This window comes from Petaurus breviceps, unplaced genomic scaffold (assembly GCF_028583685.1).
Source record: "Petaurus breviceps papuanus isolate PSGF00001 unplaced genomic scaffold, PetGlider_PUasm1.0 38, whole genome shotgun sequence".
In the NCBI taxonomy this organism is placed as follows: Eukaryota; Metazoa; Chordata; class Mammalia; order Diprotodontia; family Petauridae; genus Petaurus; species Petaurus breviceps.
Genome location: NW_027186304.1, coordinates 62,213,127 through 62,237,794, shown reverse-complemented (window position 1 = coordinate 62,237,794; position 24,668 = coordinate 62,213,127). Strand labels below are relative to the sequence as shown.

At 34.3% G+C, this 24,668-nt stretch overlaps 1 protein-coding gene across 1 annotated transcript in view; it reads left to right on the top strand.

Annotated features, from left to right (window-relative positions):
- The window catches only part of LYPLA1 (lysophospholipase 1), a 43,414-nt gene extending 26,542 nt beyond the window's left edge, over positions 1–16,872 (top strand). The window contains exons 5-9 of the mRNA XM_069099944.1: positions 3,269–3,339; positions 6,969–7,042; positions 11,360–11,461; positions 14,076–14,252; positions 14,783–16,872. Of these exons, the coding sequence (XP_068956045.1) occupies positions 3,269–3,339; positions 6,969–7,042; positions 11,360–11,461; positions 14,076–14,252; positions 14,783–14,836 (478 nt within the window). The 3' untranslated portion in view covers positions 14,837–16,872. The remainder of the gene's footprint in view (positions 1–3,268; positions 3,340–6,968; positions 7,043–11,359; positions 11,462–14,075; positions 14,253–14,782) is intronic.
- Positions 16,873–24,668: the final 7,796 nt, after the last annotated feature.

The following is a 24,668-nucleotide window of genomic DNA, read 5'->3' as shown; positions in this document are numbered from 1 at the left end:
ACACACACACACACACACACACACACACACACACACACACACACACATTTCTATTCCCTCCAACTGTTCTCATACTGAGAAAAGTTTCATAAGTTACAATTACCGTTTTTCCATGTAGGAATGTAAGTAGTTCAACTTTGACAAGTTCCTTATGATTTCTTTTCTCTGTTTACCTTCTCATTCTCTTGCTTCTTGTATCTGAATGTCAAAATTTTCTATTCAACTCTGTTTTGTTCATCAAGAATACTTGAAAGTCCTCTATTCCATTGAATGACCTTATTTTCCCCTAAACACGATACTCAGTTTTGCTGGGTAGGTGATTCTTGATTTTAATCCCAGCTCCTTTGACCTCCAGAATATCATATTCCAAGCCCTTTGATCCCTCAATGTAGAAGCTGCTAGATCCTTTGTTTATTTTCTCCTTGATCTGGGAACTCTGGAACTTGGCTATAATATTCCTAGTTTGCTTTTTGGGATCTTTTTCAGGGGGTGTGTGATGGATTCTTTTAACCTCTCTTTTGCCCTCTGGTTCTAAAACATCAGGGCAGTTTTCCTTGAGAACTTCGTGAAGAATGATTTCTAGGTTCTTTTTTTGATCATGGCTTTCAGGTAGTCCAATAATTTTAAAATTATCTCTCCTGGATCTATTTTCCAGCTCAGTGGTTTTTTTCAGTGAGATATTTCACATTGCCTTCTATTTTTTCATTTGTTTAGACCTGTTTAATAGTTTCTTGATTTCTCATAGTCACTAGCCTCCATTTGCTCCAGTCTAATTCTGAGGGGATGATTCTCTTTAGTGAGCTTTTGAGATTCTTTTTCCATCTGGCAAATTCAGCTTTTTAAGGCATTCTTCTCATTGGTTTTTTGACCCTCTTTTGCCATTTGAGTTAGTCTGTTTTTTAAGGTGTTATTTTCTTCAGTCAGGTTGTTGACTCTCATTTCATAATTTTCTTGCATAATTCTCATTTCTGTTTCCAATTTTTCCTCCACTACTGTTATTTGGTTTTCAAAATCCTTCTTACAGTCCTCTATGGCCTGTAACCAGCTCATATTTTTTCATATTTTTATGGCTTGTAAGCAGCTTATTCTTTTGATGGAAGCTTTTGGTACAGAAGTTCTGACTTCATTGTCTTCCTCCTGTTCCATGCTTTGATCCTTTTTGTCCCCAAAAAAGGAATCCAAAGTCGGACCGTTGTGCTTGCTTTACTTCCCTTGCTTTCTCATGTTGCCACTCAGTTACTTGACTTTTGAGCTTTTTGCCACAGTAGAACTCTGCTGCCACAAGGGGGGTACTTTATCCCAGTCACTGGGGTTTTCTCATCTGCCGGAGCTATTGGTTGGCTGCCCTCTCTGTTGCCTCCACATGCTCTGACACACTGGTCACACACCTCAGGACCTTCACCCCAGACAGTGATCCAGATCCAAGCAGGTTAAAGCAAAAGTGATTTCCCCTCAGACTGGTTGCTTGGTCCCCCTACAATCTGCAGGCCTGGAGCTCTGAAGCAGCCATGTGGCAGTGACTGGACAGCCACCACACCCCAGCCACTTCTCTCCCAGGGGGCAAAGGCCGGACTGCACTCCTGAACTCCCAGGTCCCAAAGTCCACACTGCTCTTGACCTCTCACTCTGTCCTTAGCATCTATGGGTTTATAATTCTGGAAACTGCCATAGCTGCTGGTGATCTGAAGTCCCTCCAGCTGGCTGCTGGTTGTGTGGCCACCCTGAGGCTAAAACTTCAGGCCTTCTCCCAGCTGGGCTTGGCTGTGCTGTCTGCTTCCTGTTGGCCTGCTGGACTGTCTTCAGCAGGAGGTTAGCTTCTCTGTGTCATTTTGTGGGTTCTGTAGCTCCAAAGTTTGTTTAGTCATTTTTTTACATGAATTGGAGGAGGTGGGAGCTGGAGCCCCCCGGGGAAGTCCTGTTTCTATTCCACCATCTTGACTCCACCCTCCTATTCTTGTTCTTTTGATCTTTTTTGGTTTAACTTTGTATTTGACTATTACGAATAATGCTATTTTAAATAGATTCTTTTGATAAAGAATTTTTGTGCCTGTATTTTTTCAATCATAAATGAGTGTTAATATTTTGTTGAAGACTTTTGTGTCTAGTGGCAGATTTGGTATCCTATATTTACAATTTTTTTTTGGAGAATAATATGTACGTACTTCCAAGGGATTTTTTTTAATATTTAGAGAAGAAACAAGCTTTTACAAATGATATGCTACAGTAGACCATCTGTTTATAATCTTACAGTTTATTGAAATGTCCAGGGAATACAGAATCCTGTTCTGAATATTATTTGGCTTTTTTATATAAAGCATTTTATCTGGTGACACAGAATTCAAGTTTAAAAGCTCTTCTCCAACAAAGTGTTTCACGTTTGTCAGTTATACAGGATTGCTTGAAAGATGTAACAATAGAAAGAAATTTGGTGATTCTGTTTTATTAATAAGAAGTGAGATGTTAGGGGCAACGAGGTGGCGCAGTGAATAGAGCACCAACCCTGGAGTCAGGAGGACCTGAGTTCAAATCCAGTCTCAGACACAACACAAACACAAAACTAACTGTGTGACCTTGGGCAAGTCACTTAACCCCAATTGCCCTACTTTCCCCCCTCCAAAAGGGGGGGAAAAAGAACTAAGAAGTGAAATGTGTTGCGTGACCAGAAGAGACTGTCATATTTTAACAATTTTTCCTCTAAAAAGTGTTCTTATCAGTTAATTTTACTTTTTCCTCTCAGATTAAAGTTTCTAGATTTAAAGTCCCATTCGTGTTGTTAATTTGTTTAGTTTATTTTTAATGATGAAATACCACATTACAGTAAATAAAGTAACAGAATTCCCATATTACTTTTCAGATTGAGCACGCATAGGATTAGATTGTTCAGGATAGATAGTCAGCAAAGGCTCTCTTTTGGAGTGATTTAAAGAACTGAATTAGAGAGTTTGACAGCTTCTGGAGTCTAGTTCTTGCTCTGCCGTTAATCAGCAGTGTTACCTTGAACAAATTACTTGATCTACTTATGGACATTTTACTCATCTGCAAAATAAGGTGGTTGAACTAAATGAGGGTTTATTAAGGTTACTTCACTCTCCAAAGATGTGTATTTTTCCTGTTATTACTGGACATACCTGTAGTATCTAAGATGTAGATCATGTCCCTACTTTGTCAGCTTCTGTCCACCATGTTTGGTACAGTACGCTTCATGAGTATAGAATTCCTAAAATTTAATAATACTTCTATATTTACTAACATTAAATACTATTTTTAGGTTTGATATTATTGGACTCTCTCCTGACTCACAGGAGGATGAACATGGAATAAAACAAGCTGCAGAAAATAGTAAGTTCATATATACATTGTATTATTTAAAATATAAACTCTTATTAACTGTGCTAGGCTCTGGGAATACGAATACAAAATTGAAATAATTCTGTTCTTAAGGAACTCACATTCTATTAGAAAGATGCAATATGCTTGCAGAAAAATAAATGCATATAAATACAAATGTTTATAAAAAAAATCCCCACTGATTTTTAGATGTCTCTAACAATTGAGTTTAAATCAGGAAAGCCCTCTAGAAGAAAGTTTCTTTTTTTTCTTTTACAACAAAGTTTCTTAACCTTTTTTTAAAGTGTCATAGACTCCTGAGCCCTTTTGAGTCTGGTAAAGTCTGTGGACTCCTCAGAATAATGTTTTTAAATGAATAAAATAAAATACAAAGGATTACAAAGGGAATTATATTGAAGTGTATAATTTAAAAAATATATATATATATATTTTTTTTTTGTTTTTGCTTTTTGGAGGGCATTTGGGGTTAAGTGAGTTGTCCAAGGTCACATGGCTAGTTTTTGTGTTAAGTGTCTGAGGTCGGATTTGAACTCAGGTCCTCCCAACTCCAGGGCCGGTGCTCTACTCACTGTGCCACCTACCCGCCCAAAATATATATATTTTTTAAAGTTTACAGGCACCAGGTTAAGATTCTTCTCCTTTAGAAAGAGGTAGCATTGGATTTTGAGATGTCTTAAATTCAATAGTTGAGTTTTCAATAACAAAAATTATGAGTTAATTGGGCTTAAAAAGAGAATGTTGCTCTTCCCATTTGATGGCATGCTTTTGTGTTCAGATTTACCTTTATGATATTTCCAACAACACCTCTAATCTTAGAGATTTTGAATGTTAGTACAGCATGCTTTTGTTGAGGGCATGAATGATTGTCAGGTTATATAGAGTAGAAACATGCCAAAAACAAGAAATAAACACTTTTTGAAGATGAAACAATGGTACCTCCTGAGATTTTTTTTAAAATGGCCTTAATAAAACCCTTTAAATCAGTGACTTTTAAGAGGATATTGGATATTCTGGCATGTTAACTTGCAACACTATTTAAAAAAAATTAATCAGAAACTTATCTTGAAACCAAAAACCAAAAATTGGAAATATTCCTCTAAAAAATAGTAGCATATAATATCATTAAATTGTTGAATGAGATTACATGCCAAAATTATTCATTTCAAAATATTGATGATATATTTTGCCTGGCCGGGGACATAAGGACTTGATCATAAGGAGACTCTTAACAAGCTAACCCTGTGAAATCAAAATGAAAATTTATTTCTCTGAGTGTAAGTTGATTTTCATTTTTAATTTTGTGACTGGTATTTATTGCATTGAAAGTTTGTAAGATAACATAAACTTCTGTGATTAAGGTATTTTCTCAGATTTGAGTGTTTTTAGTCAGATCTTCAACATTAATTGAAATAATAGTACTGTCGAATGTAGAAAGGTTTAACAGATACTAGAGATGGGTCCACATAATATAACAGATAAGGGGATAGCCTTAGATTCGTTCTAATAGTGCCTCATGCACATGGGCTTTGTGACCATGTGTAAAATTTAACCTCTCATTTTCTCCAGTTAACTCTCTGAGACCAGAAGTTGTAAAACAATTGCTCATATGGTAGAAGTACTTTTTATACACTGATAAAATCCTAGGTGTGCATCTCCCCTCCCTTAGAAAAATAGGTAGGATATTTTGTAGGACAGATTATTCCATATTTAATTCTAAAATGCAGAGACTGGAATTCTTTTCTGAATCTTTACTAGACAATGTGTTAAAGCTCATTTTGAACTTTGGCTGTGGCAGTCATCTTGAATCATTTCACTTAGGTAGTAGGATTGTCAAGATGAAATTAAAACTATGATACTATAGGAAAAACAAATTTAAATCCTTGGCTGGCTAGATACAGTCCTGTCCTTCATAGCCCACCCAAACCCCAACCAGTAATCAAAGCCTTGAGGACAGGAATTTATCATCTTTGCTTTGCACACAGTATATCTTTCATAAATATTAAGTTGATTTGACTTGAACTTCCTGCTTGGTGCTTCCCTACCACCAGGGCCTTCTCTCCCCAAAGTCAGTTACCTTTTGCTGTTTCTGGCCCAGTGATAGAGTACTATTTGGCCCTAATTATTGTGCTCATGATTCTTGGTATTGTATTACATGTAAGAATTACAATAAGTATCAATAAATGAATAAACTATAATTAGGGTGCATAGCATAGGTTCAGGGGTGGGGAACCTTCGACCTTGAGGCCACATGTGGCGCCTAGTCTAGGTCTTCAAGTAGGGCCCTTCACAGAATCCAAGCTTCACAGAACAAATCCTTTTATTAAAGCTCCTTGAGGGTAGGGACTATTAAAATTATCTTTACCCTTACAAAGACCAGAAGTTTGCTTGTAGAAGTGGGAATCAGAAGGGGCATTATTACTCAAAATGTTTCCTTATACATCAATTTAATTATAGAAGAACTGACTGCATACATTTTCCTACTTAATGTTTCTCCCTTTGCCAGCTTCTCACCTCTCCACTCCTACCCCCAGAGTGTCAGAGTTTTCCTCTTCCTTTCTTTCCACATCCTGAGTAGTGGGAGTTGGATACAATTGGCCATTGGTGATGGTTCCAGTGGTGTCCAGAAAGTTCAGAGGAATTGAAAAAGTATTGGAAAGGTTGGGGTTTAGGGGGATTAAAATAAAAAGGACCATAGGACATCCCTTCTGTCCTCCTTTCTTCAAAAATATCCCAAGAGGATAATCAGAGATTAATTATTGGATGGGAGTATTTTCCAGGTTTAGAAAGGGATACCACAAAATGTGAGGGAAAAGGCTGCTAGCTAGGTCATTTGACTGATGCAGCTTTTCCAGAGTAACTCTTACAGCAAGATATTGCTCGTGTTGAAAACAAACAAAAACTTTACAGAAATAAAAATGCCCATGCTTGATTCTTATATTAATCACTTTATTGTTACAGGAAGAACTATTGCTTTCTTAATATGTTTAATAAAATAAATATCAGAATACCATAAATCATAAGAGCACCTGAGAAGTTAACAGCATGAAAATGATTTTGAAAATATTCGCTGAAATTTTAGTTGCTTGAGTTTCAGACAAGGGTAATAGGAACCAGTTTGTATCAGCCATAAAGAACTTAAGTGAAAATTTTGTTCATTTTTATTTAACTTTAAAATATCAGTAATTTTATTGTCAGGAGTCCTAAGTACAGTTTATTAGTCTTTGTTTTGGCTCTGGTTGAAAAATAAATCACCCTGTAGTCGACTGCCATTAATATTTCTCTGATAAACACATACCAGAACTTACCTTCCAAAGCACAGGTTATCGTCAACAATCAAGTTTCCTCTATAACATAAAACAACAGCAATAGTTGATCCCCTATTTTAAATTATATAACATTTGGCAGTTGGGCACAATTTAGATTTTGCCTTTAAAATATTTAATAAAAGAAATTGAAATAACTATTAGGACACAAAATTAATATTTCTAGTGGGCTCTGATGGTAACCAAAAATATTCATTTTGGGGGGATCCCCAATTTGCACTTTGTCACAGCCTATCAGCCTTAAATTATATTAGAACTAAATTTGGAGATTTTGCTGATTAACACTTTTATTTACAGTTAAGGCGTTAATAGATCAAGAAGTGAAGAATGGAATTCCATCTCATAGGATTGTTTTGGGAGGATTTTCTCAGGTAAGATACAAATTGGGAAGGGCCTTTATCTTCACTTGAGAACCTATGGTTCTAACTCTTACTGAATCCATTTCTTAATCCTTGTCAGGGAATGTTATTGACAGTTTTTGTTTTAATACTCTTTTGGACTTTGAAACTGGGAAGAGTTAATTTCCTGTTTAAACTTTATGTGTTTTTTACTCAATAGTCTTCCTAATTTAAAAATTTAAAGGCTTTGAAGTTAATATGCTATAAATAAAGGGATAAAATTATTGTTCGTAACTGTTCTGAGATAGGTCATCTTTGTAGCCTTTTCTTAGTTGGCTCCTAGTTGTCTTTTCTTTTTTAGGGAATATGGAAGGGAGAACTAAGCTGATTACTTAATTTTTTTTTAAATGTTGTACAAACTTTTTCATCTCTTTGTGCCCCCCACCATAGAATGCCTCTTTCCATAGGAAAGAAAAATAGTTAAAACCAAACAGTATTGCTGTCTGGCAACATAAATAATTATCAGTACCTATTGTTGACTTAATTATTTAAAGAATTCTCACTAATGTTTTTTGTTTTTATATAACCTACATTAATCACTGTGTTCCTCTCCTAGAGAGCCAACCTTCTATGTGAAGAATAAAGAAAGGAAAGGGAAAACTAAGTTCAGGAAAACTAACATGTGTTATTTGATGTTAACTGATGTTATATGCACTGTCCCATTTTCATGGTCTTTCACCTCTACAAAGATGCAGGAGGAAGTATCTTATAGCTTTCTTTTGGGAGGACTGGTCATCATAATTTTACAGCATGCACTTTTGATTATTTTGTTCTTTCCATTTATATTGTTAGTATTAAACATATTGTTTTCCTGGTTTTGCTTATTTCACTTTGCATCAATTTGTGTAAAGCTTTTCTGTGTTCCTTCCGATTCATTGTTAAGTCAATAAGAATTTATTAAATACTTAACATGTGCCGGGCACTGTGCTAAGTGCTGAGGACACAAATATAAGCAGAAAGAATGACAGTCCTTGCCCTCAAGGAGCTTACATTCTGATAGGGAAAAGACAACCAATGAAAATGGGCTGACAAGCAAGGAGGGGTGGGAAGATATTCATGATGTCCTGAGAGTGAAGGTTAGTTAGTCAGGGCTCTTGAAATAGAGACTCCTGAAGGAACCCACCAGTAAGAGATAATTGCCACAGTGGTGCAGTGAGAAGACACAACGAAGCATGGCTGGTTAGGGTGCTTTCTAAAGTGGAGATTTTGAGAGGAACTCACCAATGGGAGAAGGGGTGGAAGGAGAAGATAGCAGAAGCTATTGTAGGGGATATGGAAAGGAGAACAGTCTGCAAAGTTTGAAAAGTGAAGGTTGACTGATTAGGACCCAACTCAAAATGGAGGTTTTTGAAGGAACTCACCAGTGGGATAATTTTCTTTGTATAATTCCAAGTTGGTTTCCATAATGGTTGCTCCAGTTTATAGCTCAACTAGCAGTGTATTAGTGTTGCATATTTTTAGGACAGTAACTCCCAACATTCAGCATTCCAGTCTTTTGTCATCTTTTTTCTTTTCTTTTTTTTTGAAATAGTATTTTCTTTTTTTCTAATTATATGTAAAGATAGTTTTCAAAATTCATTTTTAATAAGATTTTAAGTTCCAAATTTTCCTCCACTCATTTCTCCCCAAGATGGCAAGCAATCTGATACAGGTTATACATGTGAAGTCATGTTAAACATTTTTCCACAGTCATGTTGTGAAAGAAGAAACAGGGGTGGCTAGATGGCGCAGTGAATAGAGCACCAGCCCTGGAGTCAGGAGGACTTGAGTTCAAATCCAACCTCAGACACTTAACACTTACCAGTCGTGTGACCTTGGGCAAGTCATTTAACCCCAATTGCCCTTCCTCCACCCCTCTCACCCCAAAAAGAAAGAAGAAACAGATTTTTGTCATCTTTTCTAATTCGCTAAGTGTGAGGTGAAACCTCAGAGTAGTTTTTGCATTTCTCTTATTAGTGATTTAGAATATTCTTTCATAGTTATTAATAGTTTGCAATTCTTTTAGAACTATTCATATCTTTTTATTTTATGTTGGAGAGTTGCTTTTGATCTTACATATTTCTTTTAGTCATCCTTTATAGCTTAGGTATCAGACCCTCATTGGACCGTATTCTAGTTGCTTTTAGTCTTGTCTTAAATACTTGTTTTTATGATCCTGGGTAATATATGAATGCATCATAGATTATATAGGTACTATTTTGCTCAAGGGCAGCTAGGTGGCACAGTGGCTAGAGTTCCAGGCCTGGAGTCAGGAAGACTCATCTTTCTGAGTTCAAATCTGGCTTCAGACACTTACTAGCTTTGTGACCCTGAGCAAGTCATTTAACCCTGTTTGCCTCTGTTTCCTTATCCATAAAATGAGCTGGAGAAGGAAATGGTAAACCCCTCCAGTATCTTTGCCAAGAAAACCCAAATGGGGTCATGAAGAGTTGGATAAGACTGAAAAACAGCAGAGCAGAGAATACAGGGTCATCTTCCTCTCAATGTGTTCTAAGATTTCATTAGCCTTTTCGCCTCTGTTTCACAATGCTGTTATATTTCCTGTCTTTGTACTTTCTGCAGATTGGATCAGCATACATTCAAATGCCTTTATTGAAGTTATTGCTACAAATGTTCAACTGCACAAGGCCAAACACAAATCCCTGTGGCCCTGTGTTAGAACTGACACCAGATTATTATTAATACTCTTTCTTCAGTGTGTCCATTCAGCTCGTTTCATATCACCTATATTTGTTTAGCCTGCACCTCTCTTTTTCATTCACAAAAATAGCTTGAGAGAGATTTTGTGAAATGTTTTGCTAAAACATAGGTAAGCTATATTTACAGCATTCTCTTGATCTACCAGAAAGGAAATAGAATTAAGCTAGCAAGACCTTTTTTGATGATACTATTTTGAGTTATATGTTCTTTAACTATCCTAATAATCTAGAAATTAATCAGAAATAAAAGTCAGATTCACTGTATTATAGATTGTAATCTGTTATCTTGTTATGAGAAAATTTGGGTAATATGTACTCTTCATTCTTGTAGTCACTTCTGTATTCACAGTATTTCAGAGATCACAATGGCTCAGCAATCACATCTGTTGGTAGTTTCAGTACATTCTTTCCCCACTTTTCTTGTGTATCAGCTCCCTATTAACCATTTTTGTTCTGTCCTTTCCACATTTCTACTTGGCAGAGAAAACAAAAGGAGTCACATTAAGTCTAGGTCACTTTCCTATTGATGAACTACAGCTTGTCAGGGTCCCAAAATAGAACTAGTTCTCAGGTGTGATCTGGCTATTACATTCTGCTATAAAACTTTGATCTTGCTCATTTTGGATTTCATCATTTTTCATTCTGCTAAAATGGTTTAAGATTACATTAGCTTTTTTGGATGACTGAATGAAGAAAGTAGTGATTAGTGCTTTTAAAAATGATAGTTTCTTTTTACAAAATTTTCTTCTGAAAAACATATAACTTAGATTTAAAATTTCATTGTGTTTATATCAGAAGCCAACTTCTAATTTCCAAGAGACTAGTTAAATTTAGTATGATCATATATGTATGTATATGTACGTGTGTGTGTTTAGACTGTAGCAATTTTAATGGTAAGACCAGTGGGAATTATTGAACATTTGAAAAGAAATATCCCTGCATTTCATTACACATATAATATAACCAAGTACAAATGGGTAGTAAGTTTGTTAGAACTTATAAACTTTATAGATTTATTTATAGAATTTATGTAATCCCGTGTCATAAATATGTAAGAATTAATTGTTAGAACCAGACATTGAATACAGCCTTGGATGAATCCTTTTATTTCTTGAGTCCTCAGTTTCAAAAGTTACAAATCTTTTAAACTACATTCCTTATTTATTTCATGAGTAAGATAGTGGAAATTTTCAGATGAGGAAATGATTTTCAACTTTTATTCAGTGAGAATCATATGTACTATTTCTAAATCAATAGGTTCAGAATTAGTGATGTTTGAGTGTGTGAGATTTTACTGTATTTGAATTCTTAACTCACAAGTACTTTGCAGGTGAAAAATTTCATTATAATGCAAAACATTAATTTATCTACTAATTAGCATTTTGTCACTTTGTGAAAGGAACATCGTGTTATTTAGCAATCTAGTAGTATGTGCAATGCTATACTTGGAGTTTTGATTACATTAATGAAATCAGTTATTTGGCATTGTTTAAGGAGAGACACAGCTTATAAAGAGAAAATTCCTTTGAAACTGATAGCCAGCAGAACTTATGGTCAACTTGCACTAATTTTGACATCTCCTTTTATACAGGGAGGAGCTTTGTCTTTGTATACTGCTCTTACATCACAGCAGAAATTGGCTGGTGTTATAGCCCTCAGCTGTTGGCTTCCACTTCGATCTTCGTTTCCACAGGTAGCATGTTTAATAAATGTAACTGACAATGTGAAATTATCACATATAATGCTAGTAAGAGGATCATTAGTATCCTTAATTATTTTTCTCTAATTTTGCATTTTATTACTAGCATTTAAGTGTACATTGTAGTAGAACACCATACTTGACTGCTGGGGGTTATATATAGAATGTCATCTTGCTGGAATAAAAGCATACCATGTCCTGAAGAAGTTTTTTTTTAAACTTAAAAATCAAAACTAGTTATCATCAACAAAATTAAAATACATAACCAAGAATAAACAATAACATACTTGAAAAGGCAAATTCAGAATCACAAAATTTGAGAATTAGAAGGGACCCCAGTTACCATATAGTTTAGGAGCTGGCAAACTATGGCCCCTGGACCAAATTACTCTACTACTTGTTTTTATTGGTCAGAGAGCTAAGAAGGTTTTTTATATTTTTTAATACAATGCAACTTTACTTAAAATAAAATTTTAAATATAATTAATTATCATCATCATAATATTGTATCAATATTATAATTAAATATAATCATATAATAAAAAATAAACAATTTTAAAAGTGTAAAAATCATTTTTCATTTGCAGTCTATATTAGTGGACCATAGTTTGCTGACTCCTGATCTGAGTCAAAGTCATATCTAAAAGAATTTCTACTATAATATGCCTGCCAAATGTTCATCAAGCCACAGCTTGAAGACAAGTCCTCCAACTTGAGGTAGACCATTTCACCAAGGTCTTCCTTTCTTCTAACTTTTATTCGCTAGGTGTTAAAGAGCTATTCAAGAATTTTGGATAGATGAACAAATTGACCAGATCCCTGCATAAGCAAGATTGATTTGGCAGTGATGTGAAGAACAAATTAGATAGAAGTGGGGAGAAATTGGAAGCCAGAAGAGTTGATTAGGAAGCTAACGAGAGACCTATGGTGGTCAGGATTATATGGAGAACAAGAGTCAATAGAAGCTTATCTTGGTTAACTAAAATTCTTAGTGTTTTTCTGTTTTTTCCTGTATTCTAAACTTTACTTGATTCCTGGCAGAAGAATAACTTGTGTCTGTATTTGCTTAGCTTCCAAATTTAATTGTTGGTTTTAAAAGCATTTTCTGTAAACATTTTATTTGAGTCCTTTTGCATGTTGCTGCCTCCCACTGACTTTCCCCTTCCTAGCCCCACTACAGTATTCCTATTTAAAAAAATCAGTATAGTCAAAGAATTTAGCATTTTGACCCATCTTTTAAAATGTATGTGTTATTTTTCACATCTAATGCACCAATGCTCTGCTGAGAGGTGGGAGGTATGCTTCACCATCAGTCTTTTAAAGTTATGATTGGTCACTACATTGATAAATTTTCTGAAATTTTCTTTTTCCTTTTAAAAAAATATAAATTTGTATTAACATTTTGTTTTTTACTTCAGTGTTTTTTCATGCATCCTTTACCTTATGCCCCTCAAACTATTATCCTTTAAAGGAAAGACCAAAGAAGAGAATAAAAAAAATAGTTAAAACTAGCCAACCCATCAAAATCATTTGACATCTCTGTGGAAGGAAAGAAAAGAAATATTTTCCCATATATCCTTGGGGCCAGACTTCATTCTTAATTTTGAGATGTTCATCTCCAGTTGTTTTCTTGAGGTTCTTTCCATTTACATTGCTACGGTTATTTATATTTATATACATGCATATATACATAGATACACATATGGCTATATACACATATGCACACACACAAATTTTTTTTTCTGGTTCTGCTTACTTTGTATCAGGTCATAGAATTCTTCCCATCTGTCTCTGTATTCATCATATTCATTGTTTCTCATATTACAACAATATTCCATTATATTTATATACCACAACTTGTTTAGCCATTCCCTAGCTGATGAGCATCTACTTTGTTTTCAGTTCTTTGTTTTATAAGAAGTACTATTATAAATAATATTAATGTATTAGGGAACCTTTTTAAAAAATTTTTAAATCATTGACCTCCTATATATGTGACTAGCAGTTGCTTTTTTGGGTGAGAGGCTATGGACGTTTTAGCTACTTTCTTGGAATAATTCCAAATTGATTTCTGGAATGGTTGGAACGATTCAAAACTCCAACATTGCTTTAATGTATCTACTTTCTATAGCCCTTCCAATATTGACTCTTTCTGTCCTTTGTCATCTGTTGCAAATTGCTATGTATGAGATAAAACCCAAGAATTGTTTTGATTTTCGTTTCTCTTAGTGATTTGAAACATTCTTTTATATGATTGTTAAAAATTTATAGTACTTTTGAGAACTGTTTGTTCATATTCTTTTATCTGTTGGGTTTTTTTTTTAAGCACCTTTTAAATTTATTTAGAGCTCCTAAAGAGGAGAGCAGCAGCCATTGGGATGGAAATATAAGAAAACGGTTTTAAGGACAAATAGCACAGATATAATCTATGATCCCTGTGGACATTACCTGGTTCTTAGACTTTAGACATATGTGTATGAAGTAATATACCCATTTCATTTCTTTGACTTACAGTCCATGTATATTTGTCTTAAATTTATCTGGCATAATGCCATATACATTTTAACATTTAATGAGTCACCTTTTTTTTTTTTTTGTCTCCTTTCAGGGTCCCATCAGTGGTGTTAATAAAGATATTTCTATTCTCCAGTGTCATGGAGACCGTGACCCTTTGGTTCCCCATATGTTTGGTTGTCTCACTGTTGAAAAGCTAAAAACACTGGTAAATCCATCTAATGTAAGCTTCCGTACCTATGAAGGCATGATGCACAGTTCATGTAACCAGGTAAATGTTGGTTTTACTGGTGTATGAACCATATATGTATTTTTTTTCTAAGGTGATAATTTAAAGAAGACAAGAATAAGTGGCTTCCAGCACTTATTTTCATGTGGCTTTTATAGACTTGGGAAGGCTTTCAATGAATTTATGTTAAATTAGAAGTTATCATGGATTTATTCTTCATTAGTATATTCTTCTGTATATTATGAAAAACATGCATCTTTCGCTAATATCCTGTTCAGTTGTCTATTGAATATGGTGGCATAAGCTCTGGCATGAGCAGGGCTTCAGGGATGGTAGAAAAATATAAAATAATGTCCAAATAGATGGAAATGAAAGAATTTGAAACCTTCATTTCTGTAGTATGGGACTAAGAAAACTAGAGATTCATTGTAACCACCTATATACTATGATTTTTTTTTCTAGACTATTTCATATATTTCATGTATACTGGTAATATTTCATGTATACTTGTTGGAATTTTTTCCTGAAATTTACATACTCATTTGCTTAATAAACCATTCTATTCTCAACAGGAAATGTTGGATGTCAAGCACTTCGTTGATAAACTCCTACCTCCAGTTGACTGACATCATGTAAGAGGCCTTCTATAGAAGTACACCAGCATCATTGTAGTCAAGAATAAACCTTTTCATATGCCCAGTCCTGAAACTTTACTTCTACTATTGCAGTGTTATTACCAATTTGCAAATACATGCCAATGATAAGATGAAATAATGTCTCTTCTTGGGAAAATTATGGTCTTTCAAATTTCTATACATATATTTGTATGATATATGTTATAAAATATACAAGCATTATAATAAATGAGGCAGCTGGGTTTTCTCTAAATGTAATTCAGCATACTGAGATAAAACACTGCAGTCTGACTCTTTTGATTAAATCATTAAAAAAAAGTGTTGGTATGCTTAATGAAAATTTGTTCAGGTATAAATGAGCAGTTAAAATATAATCACTTTATGCGTGCTGTGACTCAGTATGAGGATTTGCTCCAAAACTGCTCAGTCACCATGCATCTTCTGTATTTTTATATATGTATTCATATATGTGTGTGTAATCCATAATAGGAATGAGGTGGTATTACATTATCCCTGAAAATATGGGATAATGCTTTTAATTGTCAATGTATTAAGTATTATTGTGCTGTACCATCTTAATGGCCCTTATATTTAGGGACCAAGCTCTGTTATCTTTTTTCAAAAATCATTTCTGTCTCATTTTTCCTCTCTGATCATGAAACTCATTCTTCCTATATTATCCCTCCTAGTAGACCAAATATTTTCTTCATACCATGGCTATCTGGTATTAATATGTTGCTATGAATTGATACCCTGAATCAGACATATGATATATAAAATACATTTATTCAATAGGAAGAAAGTACATCACTTTTAACTTTCAAAATTGCTTATTTCTTAAATTGTAAATTAATGCAAGCTAAGATCCGTTTAGTTCAACAAAATTTACAAGTTGGTTAATGAGAGTAATTTCAAGATTTTATTTTTCTGTAATCAGCTGGAAAGTATGTTGTTACTCTGCATTAAATAGTTTAAATGCTTTCCTGGATTTTGGTCCTAAGGGTTGGTCAAATCTGTTGATTTGAGACAGTAATAGAGTGGAAATAGTTTATTTTCCTTTATGAAAGGTAATAATGGTTTGCCTTGTTAGAGCAAGTTTCTTATATATCTGAGGAGTGTACCTTTAAGAAAACTCAATAGAGAAAATTTACCAAGGACCTTTTTTATTCATACTTATGTGTCCTGGAACATTTAAATCATTGGGTTTCAATTCAAAATTCCTTGATGACCTTCAAATTGATGATAACTCCCAAATTTGTTATGAACATGAGTAGATGTTTAATTTTAATTATTTCCCATCATGGATATAGGAATGCTTGAGTTTCAGTAGATTAATGGATTTGGATTTGAGGTTACTTGTTTTATAGAAATATTCTAAACCAAGCACTGTGGAAAATTCATTAGCCATTACCAGAATTTGCTTTTATTTCTTCCTTTGGTCAACTGAGCAGTGTGAGATTCTGACTTTTTCAAATGTCTTTTTAGAATTAATTTTTGTGCAAACATAAAAAAATTGATTTTTATACAGACAAAATTCTCAGATCACTCAGAAAATTATTGAGAGGCAAATTTGTTAATGAACCAATAGGGTTGTGTAACTAGTCAGAACCCTATAACTAAGCATTCTGTTATTAGAATACTTTAAGACATAGCAGAAAAGTCTGCTTGGGGTTTTAGAACTGTTAGTAATTGTTCTATTGTATTGCTATGTTATCGATGCATCTTTATTAAATAGGTGCTAATTGACACATAATGGAAATAATTTAGTAATGTACTGTATGGAATGTTAATAATGAAACCATAAGTTTAAGGTCTGGGCTTAAAAATTTAAAACAATCATTTACTGAATCACTTTTCTTTATTTTGAAGAACATAAATTGTTTTAGTTGATATGAAAATCAACTAGATGTTACTACTTTATTTATGGTAAGAAATCTCTTATATTCCATTGAAATGTTTTGCTGTAGATGGGAAGATGTACATCTTTTTCACAATTTCTATCAATGTGAAATAAAGTTTAAAGCTGACATTTTTGTGAATGCTCTTAAAAGTATTTTCCTTTCACTGCCTTTAACTGTTTGTGTCCACATTTTAATGGGTCCCTGACAGAGAGGGAAAATAACATAACAATCATAAGGGATTATTATTGTATTTGTTTTTTTCCCCTGTTTTTTAGGCAATAGATGAACATGGACTCAAGCATCAGAATATCATATCCCTTACTCATAGTCTTTTGTTTATTGTTTTGTTTGCCCTTTTTCTTTTAGCAACAACAGCAAAATAATTTAATTTTGTTTGCATTCCCTAGGGTTTTTAGATGTTTTTTAAATATTAGGAGTTTTTAGTCCTTGTTCATTCCTTTATGGTCTTTCGTTGATAACCCTTACATCATTAACAGGTTATCCACAAACATCTTTTATTTTCAGTCTTTAGTTTTGATATTGTTATTTAATATTATAGACAAATAATTTATAACTGATTAGTTAGCACCTACTGCAGAGACAGCTTCCAGAAAAATCATGATACTTGTATAGTCTCTACTTGAGTACTTATAGTAATGGAAACCTTACTATTTTACTATTTCATTGCATTGTTGGATAGTTTTTTTGGTATTGATTTGTAATTTTTATCTCCCTATACTTTAATTTATTCATCATTATTGTGTCCTCTGGAATAAGCACAGAAGAAATATCTTCCCTTTTCCAAATGCTAGCCCTTAAAATATTTGAATATCACTCCCTTAATTTTTTCTCTTGTAGGTTTAACATAGTTTGTTCCTTCACATTTTCATATCATATAAGTAGTATGGTTATAGTTACCAAAACCCCTCATTAGCTAGACTTCTCTCCTGCAGAAGCATTGTAGTTTGTTAACAGCCCTCTTGAAATCATATACAAAGTTAAACCCAGTTCTCCAGATATATCTGGGCACATAATACAATGGTACTATTATTTTGTGTTACTTGCATATCATTTTGCTTTTATTGAGAGGCATTGTAATGCATTGGATAGAATTGGCCTGTAATGAGGGAGATATAAGTTCAAGTTTCACCTCTGGCATGTATAGGCTGTGTGACCTGGGTTAAGTCACTTAATTTCTCAGTGTTCTAAGCTACTCTTTATGATTATGGTCTTGCAGAGTTGCAGAGAGAAGAGTGCCAAAATCTTCATTGGTTACAGGAAGTTTATTTACCTGTAAGTGTGCTATCCCATTGAAACCACAAATCCTATATCATTCTGCTAACCCCATATAGAATTTGTGATCAGATAAAAATCCCATGCTATCAAGCTTGTTGTAGAATTGATTGTGTGAACTAAAACATAAGACTTTAACAATTATCATTAATGTTTGCTTGTTAGTTTGGGCCAATCATTACAGCATAAGAGAATTTTGAATCTTATTTTCTTCTTTCTATATTAGCTATCCTCCCAGATTTGTGCCATTTGGAGATTTGTTTGATAACTATGCCTTCTATGTCTTCATCCAAGTAATAGCCAAAAATTTTGTGCCAGAACAGGACTAGGTAAAAAGCTTCTAGGGAGCTCACTTGGGGGCTGTCATTGATCTACTGACAAAACACTCTATAGAATTCTTTAGTTTTCTGTGAATTTCACCCATTTCATTTAATTCTCATTTTATCATCTTACCCATAAGGATTTCAGAAATAATGTCAAATTCTTTATTTGAAATCACAGATATATTGCATCTTATTCTTTGACTACTTGTATCTAGTGATATTTTTTTTAATTTGGTTCATCTGTCATGATTTATTTTTATTTTGGTTCCTTGTAAGTCATATATTTGCTAATATTCACAAGTCAAATGTTTAATAATTCAGTCTAGAATTTTACAAGGATCTTTATTTTTCTGCATCTGTTTTCATACTTTGTCAGTGATGGGGAAATTGAAAACAATGCATGGTATGGTGGATAGCACTGGCCTTGGAAACAGGAAGATTTGCATTTAATTTCTACCTCTGATATTTAACTGTCTTACTGACCACTCTCAGTGCAGGTACCTAAGAATGTAAATGGAATATCTTAATTGGTAGTGAATATTCCACAGCAAAGGAGGTCTTTACCATAATGAAATCATAGATCCTCCTATATATGTTTTGTCAAGAGCATTAAAAAATTTTTTCTATTTGCTAAATCATGACTTCTCTACAAAAATATTTTCTATTTTTAAAGTCCACAATGAAAAATTCTAATTATTTTAATTTTTTTTTAATGTATACTTTGTTCACTATATGTTTCAACAAAATTGTCTGCAAAGGTAAATAATTTTCTTACTAACTTTATAACACTGCAGATGAAATTCTAAAATTCTTCATATTGTATTTTCTTACATATTTTCTGCCATTTCTATTTCCTTCAACATTTTTTTAAAAATTGATTTTTTTTTCTTCTCTATAATTTCCTGCAAGGTTTTAATGTATGTTAGAAATATTGATGAGTAGTTGAAGTTTAAACTGATGGTATGTTCAAAGTAAAAAGTAAACATATCTATACACATATACTCTTAATTACCTTCAGTCCTTTTTAGAACTTAATTAGTTTCTGTGGTTTTTAAGGTAGGAAGAATGAAAAGGAGAGGATAAATTTATGCTTCTGGCTGTACATCTGTCTTAGAAGTTTCAGAGATTTGCAGTCTATCATATGTAATCATTTTCCCCAAACAGTTTTCTCCCCATTTTTTCCTAAATTTTGAGTAATTTATTTTTTTCAATTACATGCAAAAACAATTTTTAACATTTTTAAAAATTTTGGGTTCTAAATTCTTTTCCTCCTTCCTTCCCTCACCCCTTCCCTTACGATTTCTTTTCCGTTTACCTTCTCTTGCTTCTTGTATCTGAATGTCAAATTTTCTATTCAACTCTAGTTTTTTCATCAAGAATGCTTGAAAGTCTTCTATTCCATTGAATGACCATATTTTCCCCTGAAACATGATACTCTGTTTTGCTGACCCCCACCCCTTCCCAAGATAGCAAGTAATTTAATACAGATTGTACATGTGAAATCATGCAAAATATTTCCATAATGGTCATGTTGTGAAAGAAAACACAGACCAAAAAAAAAGTGAAAAATAGTATGCTTCAATAATCTGCATTCAGACTCTGTCAGATCTTTTCTCTGGAGGCGAATAGCATTTTTCATCATAAGACTTTTGGAATTGTCTTGGATCGTTGTATTGCTGGGAATAGCTAAGTCATTCGCAGTTGATCCATCATACAGAATTGCTGTTACTATGTACACTTTGCTGGTTCTGCTCACTTTATATCAGTTCATATACGTCTTCCCAAGTTTTTCTAAAAGTATCTAGCTCATCATTTCTTACAGCACAACAGTATTTCATCATACTCATATACCACAATTTGTTGAGCCATTTCATGGTTTGATAGACATCCCCTCAATTTCCAATTCTTTGCCACCACAAAAAGAACTGCTATAAATATTTTTGTACAAATAGGCACTTCTACCTTTTTTTTTTACCCCAATCTCTTTTGGATACAGAGTTAGTGTTATTGCTGGATCAAAGAAAGGCTATGCACAGATTTATAATCCTTTGGATGTAGTTCTAAATTGCTCTCCAGAATGGTTGGATCAGTTCACAATTCTACCAAAAGTGCATTCATTAGTGTCTCAATTTTCCCATATCCCCTCCAACATTTATCATTTTTTCTTTTCTGTCATGTTAGTCAATCTGTTAGGTGTGAGGTGGCACTTCAGAGTTGTTTTAATTTGCATTTCTCTAATAGTAGTCATAAGACTATGGATAGCTTTGATTTCTTTTTTTTTTTTTTTGGAGGGCAATTGGGGTTAAGTAACTTGCCCAATGTCACATGGCTAGTTTCTTTTTTTGTGTGTGTTAAGTGTCTGAGGCCATATCTGAACTCAGATCCACCTGACTCCAGGGCCAGTGCTCTACTCACTGAGTCACCTAGCCACCCTAGCTTTGATCTCTTTATCTGAAAATTACCTGTTCATATCCTTTGACCATTTATCAACTGGAGTAAGACTTGGATTTTTAAAAATTTGACTAAGTTCTCTATACATCTGAGAAATGAGGGCTTTATCATAGACACTGTAAATTTTTTCCTACCAGATTTGTTTTCCTTCTAATATTGACTGTATTGGTTGTGTTTGTGCAATCCCTTTTTAACTTAATATAATCAAAAAATATCCATTTTACATCTCATAATGCTTCTTTCCTCTTGTTTGGTCATAATTTCTTCTTTTACCCATATATTTGACAGATGAAAAGTATTCCATGCCACCCCTAATTTGCTCATATCACTCTTTATGTCTAAATTATGTACCCATTTTGACCTTATCTTGATATATGGTATGAGATGTTGGTCTATACCTAGTTTCTGCCAGACTTCTAGTTTTCTCAGCAGGTTTTGTCAGCAGTGAGTTCTTGTTCCAAAATCTTGGATCTTTGGGTTTATTAAACACTAGATCACTGTGGTCATTTACTATTGTGTACCTAATTGATTCCACCAATCCACTGTATTTCTTAGCCCATACCAGGTTGTTTTGATGAGATCTAGTATTGGTAGGCTACTTTCCTTCACTTTTTAAAAAATTTCTCTTCTCATGTTTTATCATAAAATATTTGTGAAGAGGAAAGATGGTTGGAGAGAATTATATTAGTGCTACTGAGGTCACAGTCAAACTTTTTTTTTGATCAACCATTTATACATTCTTGCAGCTTTTTGCAAAGAGTTATTTACTGAGATCAGTAGGGAATGAAAAGGATGATGGTATAAACATGGCAGTGAAGTAGAACACTGGATTTGGAGCCAGAAGACTTGCATTTCTGTCTTCACTCAGCTATGCATGTCACTGGGCAAGTAATTTCATTTCCTCAGCTGTAAAATATGCATCACTATGTGACCAACTGTTCCAGCTTGACAATCTTTTCTTCCCAATTGATTTTAGCGATGTTCTCTTGGGAATCCCAGGAAACCATGATGGGGAGTGGAAGAAAAGGTGGTGGCAACCAGCTCAGAGATAATAGTGATGTGAGGCTTGAAGATATGTTGATTCTGATTTGCTAGTTGGGTGTCCCTACCTATTTAAGGCTTAATCAGATATCTTTTGATCAAATGTGTTTAGAAAATTAGGCACAAAATAGAAAACTGAAAACATCTTTTTGTTAGCCATGATAATGTACAGTTGGAGGAAAAACAGTGCTAGGTTAACAATACAACTCTGGAAAGTCACTTGGCTTTTTGAGTAACATATAACTCCTTAGTCACTCTGATGCAATTTTTTTTGGCCCTTTATTAAAGGGGTTGATTTTAGAAATGAAAGATTGATCTACATTAAATGGAGGAGAAAGACATGGGACCAAATGCTTTAGGCAATGAATTGGGAAGTTTATTTCATGAAACCTACAAAGCAGAAAATGTATTAAAGTTTTTCTTGATATGCTTGGGTGAGATTTTGTTAAAATCTGTCAGTTTGTTAATTAGTTCTTCTACAAATTAGCTGTGTTAGTTTTTTGCCCAATCTATTTCCCTATCAATAAAATAAGGGAATTGGTTTAGAAGATCTCTAGGGGCCCTTCCAGCTCAAAAATAATGTAAAATTGAATCAAGTTAAAATTAAACGGTAGGTAAAGGCAATTAAAATTTAATTGATAAACTTAGTAACGTAACACTTCTAAATATTTCCCTGCAGTTAGGGGTACTTGTACTTTAATTCCATTAAGTTCTGAGGCAATATAACACCATTGCACACTTTTTAATATCCACTGTTTCTGTGGAGAATTAAAGGACCAGATGATGTTTTGAATCTTTTGCTAATGTATCTTTTATAGATGAAGTCTTTTTATCCAAACTAGGTAAATACTATAGGAGAGGCACAGTGTTGTTTGGGGTTTGGAGAATGAATTGAGAATTCACCATTTAATTGTGCTGGATCAAAACAGGTGCATGGAAGACGTGGTGTTTCAGTTGGGCCTTTGAGGATGTCACATTTTCATAGATGGAGATGTTGAGGGAGGACTTTCAGACAAGCTGAACAACATGAAAGAAAGATTGGGAGAACATTGTAATGACCTGGGAATAACATGAGGACAGCTGTGGCTAGAAAGATTGGTTAGCGTTATCTCGAGGGACCACAAGTATTAGGATGAAGTATTTATTTAGACTTTAGCCAATGAAAGATTATTTTAGTAGGGGGATAAGAAGGCTTTCAATTTAACAGAGTGCCTACCTGATATGTGTAGATCATTGCATTAGACATGGTTTCTTACCCTTTGGGGGCTTACAATCTAGGGGATATGACAATACAAAACTGTGTATACATATACACATATATACACAAGTATATATGAAGTTCAACATTCTTGACAACAAAAATTCCTAATATTATTATAGCACCATGCCAGGCACTTTTCTAAGCACTTTACAATTACTATCTTATTTGATCCTCACAACAACTCTGGGAGGTAGATGCTATTATGCCCATTTTACAGGGGTCTGAGGTAGAGGTTAAATGATTTGCCCAGGGTTATATCTCATAAATGTCTGAGGCCAGAGTTGAACTCAGATCTTACTGATTCCAGGTCAAGCACTCTAGCCATTGCTTCACCTAGCTGCCCTCTGTAATCAGGAGTGGATTAGAAGAACAGGGGCTTCAGTAAATGTGATGTTGGGCCTACCGTATGTTTAAAAAGAAAATGTGTAGGATTTTACCAGACAAGGTAGAAGGAAAAGATCAGGAAGGATGCTGGATTCTAGCTTTTCCCAGTTTGGTCGAACAAGCTAGAAAAGCAGTTAGAGCCAAATTGTGAAGGGCCTTAAAGGAAGCAGAGGAACAATAACATTACCGTACCTCTAAGTAAGGAAGATTCAGTTGGATGGGATGTGATGGGTAGAGCGTGGTGACTGCCCATAGGGAGCCCTGTTAGGAGATGACTGCTATCGTCCAGGAAGGGTGGCGATTAAGTGGCTCAACTAGGGCGGCAGCAGTGGGATTTATGGATAATTTTGAAGGTAGAATAATCAGTGTTTGGCATCAGACTCACTATCAATGGAGAGAAAGTAAAGGGTAAAAATTCTGAATAGAGGTGAAAGGTGGTATCACATGGAAAAGGGTGAAATTCAACTAATGTTTAAAGACCTATTTAAAAGGCAGAGAAAGCTGGTGTGGTGTGCAGTATAGTATAATGTGGATGGCTTCATAATTGGTGAGACCTACATTTAGATTCTGCCTCAGACAGATAATGGCTGCACAATTCTGGGCAAGTCATTTCTCAGTGATCTCAGGTAATAAGATTCTTTTAAAATTTCAGGTAAGTAAGGGGCTGCCGGGTGGCCGAAGCGGGTGGGAGCACTGGCCCCAGAGTGGGCATGACCTGGGATAGAATCTGGGCTCAGACACTTAGCACCCACCCAGAAACACCTGGCCATGTAACCTTGAGCAAGTTGCTTAACCCCAATTGCTTTAAAAAAATTTTTCAGATTAGTAAAGGAAGTTTTCTCACAAAGTTATTACATGCCCCATGAAGTCACAGGTGTGGACAATATGGCAGTGTTGAAGTTAGGAAGACAAAAAAACCCTCTGCCCTTGACTTTACAATCTGCTGTGATACTATGTACACATGACTAAAAATATGCTTTAAAGGAGAGAACATTAAATAAAGGAATAAGACTTTTTTTTTAGAACACCTGAGTGGGATTTGGTCATCTTACACTGGCTGATTGTGGGAATCTCCTCTGCACTGTTAGTGACTACATCCTCTCCCATGGATTTATCTCTATGTTGATCCATTCCTGGTCTCTTTTGAATTCCAATTCTTTATCATTAAC